Source organism: Chaetodon auriga, chromosome 11 (assembly GCF_051107435.1).
Source record: "Chaetodon auriga isolate fChaAug3 chromosome 11, fChaAug3.hap1, whole genome shotgun sequence".
Taxonomy (NCBI): domain Eukaryota; kingdom Metazoa; phylum Chordata; class Actinopteri; order Chaetodontiformes; family Chaetodontidae; genus Chaetodon; species Chaetodon auriga.
Genome location: NC_135084.1, coordinates 8337772 through 8345349, shown reverse-complemented (window position 1 = coordinate 8345349; position 7578 = coordinate 8337772). Strand labels below are relative to the sequence as shown.

Sequence of the window (7578 nt, the reverse complement as noted above, 5' to 3'; positions counted from 1 at the left end):
AACTGTGTATACAGGCTCTTCTCTTTGCTTCTTCATGACTCAGCTCTGCTGTTTTATTCTTTACTGTTTGCTTTCCAGATTAGTCCTTCTGTGATTGGAACAAAGGTACAGTTAGGAACTTGGTTGCTCCAACATGAATCATGGAAATACAGTTTTGCTGGTTTCCTTCACTCACTCATTCAATTCCCGGGTTGCAAACTTCTAACCGTCCATAAGGTCTCTGGAAACATTGGTGGTGGTGTTCATTTCCTTCACCCTGAGCTCTGATCCCTCCACACTGCACGTGTCTCTGTCTGACAGGCTGTAATAAAAGTCAACCCGTGTGCTGGCACATTTTAGGTATCGTTCTGGGATTCATGACCCGATTCTATTTTTCCTGGCTGCATGTCCCGAGTATTACTTTTAGAAAACTATGTGAAGGCTTGGCACGTTTAAATAGGCTATTCAGAACAAGGATTTCCTGTCACACACATCATGGAAAACGGTTTTTCACTCAAAGACAAACATCTGAAGTCTTATTTCATACAAAGTACTCATTTACATTTATTTACAGGTTACATCACGTATAAAAGAGCAGCATGTGTGTTTGATTAGTTCTTCAGTCAGATTTTCGGATCACATTTAGCACCTCTCGAACACTTTATAGAGATCAGGTAAGTTGGCGATCTGCAGCACGGTGCCGTCCTCACTGAAGCCCTTCGGAGGACTGAAAAGGGTTCGGAAAGCTTTGAAGATGATGTGCTCAACTTTCCAACGCCATGAGTTCACCTCGCCATCCTGAAACAAGCGTTACACATCACACTCAGTTCAGGTGTTTGTCAACATCGCAAAGCAAAGGAAGTGCAAACATGAGCCTGGCGTTCTTCATACCTGCTCCTCTCCCGGCTCAGCCTCCAGGATGCACTGCTTCCTGATGGAGTAGAACATGCTGCACTCCCTGCTGAAGTCTCTAAAGCACTCCTTTTCATTGTCCCAGTTCACCTGCACAACACCACCAAGCAGGAGCCTTTAAATGCCGTTCGTGTTTCCAGAACCCCGTCATAAATGAGAGACCCACAGGAAGCTCACCTCAGTGGCCAGACGCAGGATGAACAAGGGGAGACCCTCCATGATGGGGGTGTACTTGTCAAGCAGTAACGGCAGCCCTGTTAGATTTCCTTCCTAGAACGCACAAACGTTTACAGCATGAGTAATAAACACGATTTGCTGAAACACGACAAAAGACACAGGCAGCACAATCGACCTGACATGCACCACCTGTTCCAACTGACCTGGTCTATCTCCATGGAGAAGTAGTCCTCCAGCATCTCAGCCTTCTTCTTCAGGAAGTCCACTATGTACTGAGCCAGGCCTTCTTTAGGACCATCCTCCTCCGTCCAGCCGCTCCCCTCAGAGTCCAGGGCCAACATGGCCAGGTCATAAAGTGGAGCTGGTGTCTGCATTCCCATGATCAACCATTAAAATCACAACCTGCACAGTATGTTGGAATCACTCACAATCTCTGCTTCACTTACTGACAGTCTTAGTACACCGAAGTTCCCAAAGTCGTAGATGAGTATTTGGTAGAAAAGCTCCTGGCTGTGACAGAAAACCAAGAGTGAAATGAGACATAAAGCAGCAGGTTGAAAGCACCAGGTGTGTGTTTGCTGTGGCCCTCACCTGAGGTTGGTGGTGTTGAGCAGGTACAGTTTGGTGTGGTGTTGGATCAGAGTCCACTGGGGGTTGACGCAGCCCACGAACGAGTGGTTCTGCAGCATTTCTTGAAGACCTGGAGAAAATATGTGCAAAAGCTGTGCCAACAAGACCTATTTGAACCTAGTTTGAGCTGTAGACTGTTCAAACAGCTGCAGAGGAGGTATGAGGCACAGAAGTGGATGCATCAACATGAAGAATTATGGAAATGAGCTGCGGCCTGAAGCATAAAGTACAATCACTGGGAAATGCAGAGGTGTGGCAGAGGGGAGAAAAGGTGTGTTGGTGGTGTTTCTCATGAAAAACGACATCTCCTTACCTGAGTGTGTGTTCTCTGTGATCTCAGCTCTGAGCTCTTTGATGCTGTTCAGTTTGATGACTCGTCTCTTCGGCGTGGCTGCAGCCGCGTCATCCTCGTCTCTTTCCTCCTGCTGCTGCTCCTTCCTGGCTCGCTTCCTGGCTCGCAATGACCACACACACTGCTGTCACACCTCCAGCATACACTACACTCTGCGTGACGCCTGAATCCTTCAGAAAACTCAACAAAGCAAAGCAACATGTACTCGGCAATTTACGGCTGCGTGAATTACTTCTTCAGCCACATGGGGGCAGAGCAAATCCAAAGTTTGATGGCTACAACCTTTCCGGTGACTAGCAAACATTAGCAATTTACACATCCAGCACACACAGAGAAACATTAGCCTTCATCTGGGGTTGTGTTTCTTGCCTGCTGATGAATGCAACTCCAACACTCAGCCTCTCTTCAGCTGTGTTTGGTTTCTACCAACTACTGGGAGAAATATCTGGGTCTTAAGCTGCTGGGTGTCTGACTGTTCTTCACCGGCTAGTCCCTAGCTTTGCCTCTTTGCTGATTAGTGCTCGGCAGGTAGTGCGCACAGGATTTAACAAAACCACTGGAAAAAGCTGGACTAGTGAGAGCAGTGAGACTGAACCACAGTGCAAATGTGCCTGCTGTAAACCAAAAAAACTCCAGAGAGCTGCAGAGGGTGTCAATTCGGTGTGGGTTCATCAGTGTAAGCAATGCCTTTATAAAAATAAATCCTAATAGGTGGAGCTTTAAAAACAGATTAGTTTTTCAAGTGCACACAAGCCCTCAAATCCTTTAACAATACAAACTGTCATACTGTACTACCGGAACACGCTAACTCATCAAAGGTCACTACCAGGTAAATGCGAGGTGACACTTGTTTCTGATTGGCCCAGCGGAGGTAGGCGTCATTTGTTGTGATGATACATGCTTACTTTTGCATTCTTCTTCCTGCTTTCTTACTCAATTTGTCTGCTGCTGACAAATGTTCAGATTTGCTAAAACAACAGGATCAATGAAACATTCAAGACCTGTCTGGATCTGTCTGGATGACTCATGATGGTACTGACTGACTCACCCCCCCACAGGGCTCAATGAAATCCAGGAGCAATTTCCACAATATCCCACATCTTACAACAGTTTTTTATTACACCCCGTGTAGCACTGCCACCATTCATTCATGGAAGGAAGTCGGTCACCTTTGAATGCCATTAGCATCGTCCTCGCCGTCTTTCGGCACCTCTGCCTCCAGCTCCACCAGGGCCTCCAGCATGTCTGCGTCATTCGTCTCGTCCATCTCTTCACTGTCAGGCTGGGCGGTTTTGGTCGCAGCCTCCCTGCTGCTGGTACCAGCTGGTTCAGGATCGGGAGGCGGCTTCTCTTTCGGCTGGAGGAAGGCGTCCAGCTTCTGCGCCCGACAGTCGGTCCTCACCATCTGATGCGCGTAGACTCGCTCGCTAGACTCTGCTGCAGCGCTGGAGGACTTGACCTCACTGCAAGCTGAGGCTGACAGCCCAGGCAGCAGCGTCTGCACAAACACACAGAGTCATGTGTCATCACAATGCGTCATTTCTTGTACCTCTGAGGCAAAAACAAATGACAGATGATCTCTAGGAGGAGTGGATGAAAACAATGTGACCATAACACAACATGGAGATCAAGTGACACAGTCATATCACACCTGAGTGAAATATGTGCGTGACGAATTGGAGCCCAGAAGTTTGCTCTCGATGTGCTTCTGAATGCTCTCGATGACGCTGTCTTCATGCAGGAAGTGCACCTCATGTTTTGTGGGATGGACATTGACGTCTACGTTCTGCGGTGCGATCTCTACGCTGCGGTGATCAGAAAGCACCGATGAACATCCAATTTAACCATAACAGACTCGTCAGAAAACAGACAAATGCACGCCAAGTTACCTGAGGTACAGAAAAGGGTGCGTGTTCTTGGGGAGGTACGCAGCATAAACCGTCTCGATCGCTTTCTTCACAGCGCTCGACTCCACCAGGCGATCTGAGACGTCACAGATCACAGGCTCCGTTTAGCAAAGCACTGATAAGACTGAACCATCTCCACCAGAGAGCTATGCTTCTGTGATACGTACGGTTGATGAAGAGGATCAGGATGCATTTCTTGACGGAGTAATTTGCGTTAGAGATGTAGCCTTTCATCTTATAAGCCAGCTTCTGATCCTCACAGCCCACTTCAATCAGCTCCCTGGGAACATGCCACAGAGGCAGTCATGCAGCGAGTGTTAAGGTAATAAAAGGTCACACGACCGCAAAGAGCGTCAGAGCATTATTTTTCTCTCTTGGTTGACTTATACCTGCTGACTGCATTGCCAAAAACTCCTCGAATATTATCCACCACAGAAGCGTTGGGTAGAGTCCTCACATCTGCCACAGTCTCTCCTTGCTGGAAAAACAGACCACATATCATACTGAAAAATTTGTTGGACACACACAGACACACACAAGAGAAGCACACAGAGAAAAGCAGTACTAGAGTGACTCATTTTTGTCAGGTGTTCACCAAAGAAAAAGAAATCCCATCTCACCTTTTTGACAGAAAAACTTTTTCCTGAGTTGTGTATGGCGTACCTTCAAAACAACAGGTTAATTTGTGAGTTATCCAAACACAGTGACGTTCATCAAAAGAGCAGAAATCACCAGACACGAGGCGAAGATCACACACCTGCTGACCACTTCTACAATCCTGGAGTACTCATCACCGGGGCTCTTCAAAGCTTTCCTCCTGGTGGACACATTATAGAAGAGGTCCTCCACCTGCACACAAAGAGGCCAAACTACTGTAAGCTCTAAACATCCGTATACTCCACTCTGTAATAGTTGATGTGCTGCACTAACTCACAAGAATCTGTGTTCCCTGGTTGCCGGCACATGGTTTAGGAGGGCCTTTTAGTTTGCCATCGCTGTAGCTGGCTCTGCACGATACACAAGAAGACAATCCCTACAGCACAAGACTATCTAACCATCTCAGAGGCAAAAGGAGAAGTAGATGAGTGAACTACGGTTTACAATATCAGCATACCTGTAGGCGCACTTGGCATCGGCTGTCTTAGTCGTGATGGTCACATGTGCGACGTGGCTGACACTAGCAAGGGCCTGCAGACAAGAACACAGACACCGAATGTGATGAGCAACAAAACACATGGCAGTGTTTAACAACCTGGAGGCTGATGCTGCTCACCTCTCCTCTGAATCCATAGGTTGAAATAGCTGAGAGATCCTCAAAAGTCTGAAGTTTGCTGGTGGTAAACCTTTCACAAACGATTTCCATATCTTCTTTCTGCCACAGGCATAAAACGGAGAGAGCTTGGTCAAAGTAGACCACACTGTGGGCAAGGAAACCAACACAAAACTCTATCTAATCAAAAGAGGGCAGAGAGGACCAGACTCAGTGACAGACTGGATACCGGGGGGGCACAAAGCTCCCCTCTGTCATGCCCCAGCTTTTTGGCATCCTGGCCCCTGTCACCCACCCTGATGCCAGTGCCGTTGTCCTGAATCTGAAGGAGCTTCAGCCCGCCGTCTTTCACCGTCACCTGGATGTTGGTGGACTTGGCATCCAAACTGTAACATTTCAAAATACAAATAATAGCGATTACACAGCCGTATGACATTTTTGCTGGAATTATCCAATCAGCGCGCAGTATCATAGAGCTGTTACTACGCTACAGGTGTTGATAAACGGCTTTGCCACAAACGTGATGGAAACAACGTGGCGCCTGTCACTTATTCACTTTTACTTGTCCCACTGCTACTTTTTGAAGCCATTAGTCAAAACCCGAACATCAGTTCACGATAGCAAGATAAACCGTATCACGGAGGGAGTCATTTACCAGTTTTCAATCATTTCTTTGACGGCGTTGGCAGGACGCTGGATAACTTCTCCTGCAGCAATGCGGTTGACAACAGTCTCGTCGAGCCTCCGGATAACTCCTGCCATGTTTACAGCGCAGCTGACTTAGCTTCAGAGTAGTTAGATAGCAAATAATAGCTATGAGTGCGCATATATATGGATACAAAGCTATATATGTAAGCTAATGTAGCATCACAACTTGAACTAGAAACAGGGAACGTATGGGACGAAAGACGTAAACAAACATTAAGAAGTCTCACTCTGCCGCCAACTGTCAGAGCACAGATAAAGTCATCAAGCCATTGCTCAGTTTTCCAAATACCAGCTGTATGAGCGTTACTGAGACAGTTCACTTGCTTCACTTCCCCACAAATAGGCTGAAAACACGACGTTTATCATTTTCGCTGCGTGATTGTTGATAGAAACAATGTTGTTTCAGCCTCCCTTTTCTCCACATCAAGTGATGCATCTTCTCAACAATATACAATCTTTGATGATATTGCGCGGGGAGAAAGCGTGGGGGGCGGGTCCTGCGTCCCGCAGTGGGAGGATGTCATTCGCTCAAAGTCTTCTTCTCTGGTAAATATTTTGGAACATGGTAGCTCCAAAAATTTGTACAGCGTCCCCCAACAGTGGCCTAAAAATGTTTTTTTTTTTCCTTCGAGACTTGCTTACAGGATCTTTCCACATTACACCACACCCTCTCTTTTTCCAGAACGCAAAAAGAATAAAGGGTCATTTCTATCAATATGTTCTATGTGCTGTGCACACTTTTCTTTTTGTACAAAGTAGCATATCAAAATCCCAATCTTGCAATTTGTGGTAGAATAATAAAACGAATTATTTTATATCTTTCTTCACTTACATGCTATAATACAGCAGTAAAAGATACACTGTGTATGTGTGTCTCTGGCATGTCCAACTGTAGAATGAACCACTTTAAAGTGGCTTCTTAGAGCATCATGTAAAGTAGTAAGATAAAGTTAATTGTCCCCCTGGGGAAAGTCTCCTGCTTAGTCTGCAAAAAGGATCAGAGGACAGAATCAATTACAGGTCAATACTTGTTTTAACAACTATGTCTGTCAATAGTTACGAAACTGTCCAGGTGTTAACAATGTTTTACTGCCTGTGTGAGCTACCAAGAAATTTAATGCATAACATTAACACAATGAAAAGTTCAAATTCCAGGTCCATTAATCTATACACACAACACTCCAACCAATCCTTCCTATGCAGAGTGAATTCACTCCTACCAGAAGATTTAACCCGCTGTGGCAAATCTTCAGTGTTTACTATGTTATGTCAGTAACGTAAAGTAAAAATGTTTGCACAGTTGGATCTTTTAACATGAAAAACTGTTCGTATTATTGATCGGTTATGCAGTTTTTCTATATTGTCTTCTTCAGCACATTCGCTTGTTCGGGATTCACTATAATCTGCAAAGAGCACATTGTTGGCCAGACCACGTTTGTGTCTCCATTCCTCACAGAGCCACTTGTGTTTGGGGGGAGATTTTCTAACAGCAGAGCCGTGGTGGACCAAAATCTGCAAAAACAGAAAAGTCTTCAAAGAAATTTGGTGATGATGTTTTTTTAAAATGAAATCTAATCTCCACTATGGTTTTCCTCTGTGATTGTTACAGTAGGTGCAAAACTTATGTTGCTATGGTGCTAATC

The 7578-nt window shown here is 45.7% G+C and overlaps 1 protein-coding gene across 2 annotated transcripts; it reads right to left on the bottom strand.

The window, feature by feature from the left end:
• Window positions 1-6146, bottom strand: mlh1 (mutL homolog 1, colon cancer, nonpolyposis type 2 (E. coli)). 2 transcript variants are annotated; one of them, XR_013077761.1, is made up of 20 exons: window positions 5883-6146; window positions 5523-5613; window positions 5231-5329; window positions 5072-5145; window positions 4892-4964; window positions 4715-4806; window positions 4578-4620; window positions 4347-4435; window positions 4125-4237; window positions 3940-4033; window positions 3702-3855; window positions 3220-3548; window positions 2012-2148; window positions 1660-1768; window positions 1515-1578; window positions 1272-1436; window positions 1069-1161; window positions 871-981; window positions 176-777; window positions 1-88 (listed from the first exon to the last, which is right to left on the bottom strand). XR_013077761.1 is itself a non-coding variant. In XM_076742387.1 (19 exons), exons 1-19 carry the CDS (start codon window positions 5987-5989, stop codon window positions 622-624), a joined length of 2193 nt encoding a protein of 730 aa, XP_076598502.1. In that variant the 5' UTR covers window positions 5990-6146; the 3' UTR covers window positions 1-621. The 2 variants fall into 2 exon arrangements, 1 of the variants encoding a protein (XP_076598502.1); XM_076742387.1 differs by having other exon boundaries at window positions 1-777.
• Window positions 6147-7578: the final 1432 nt, after the last annotated feature.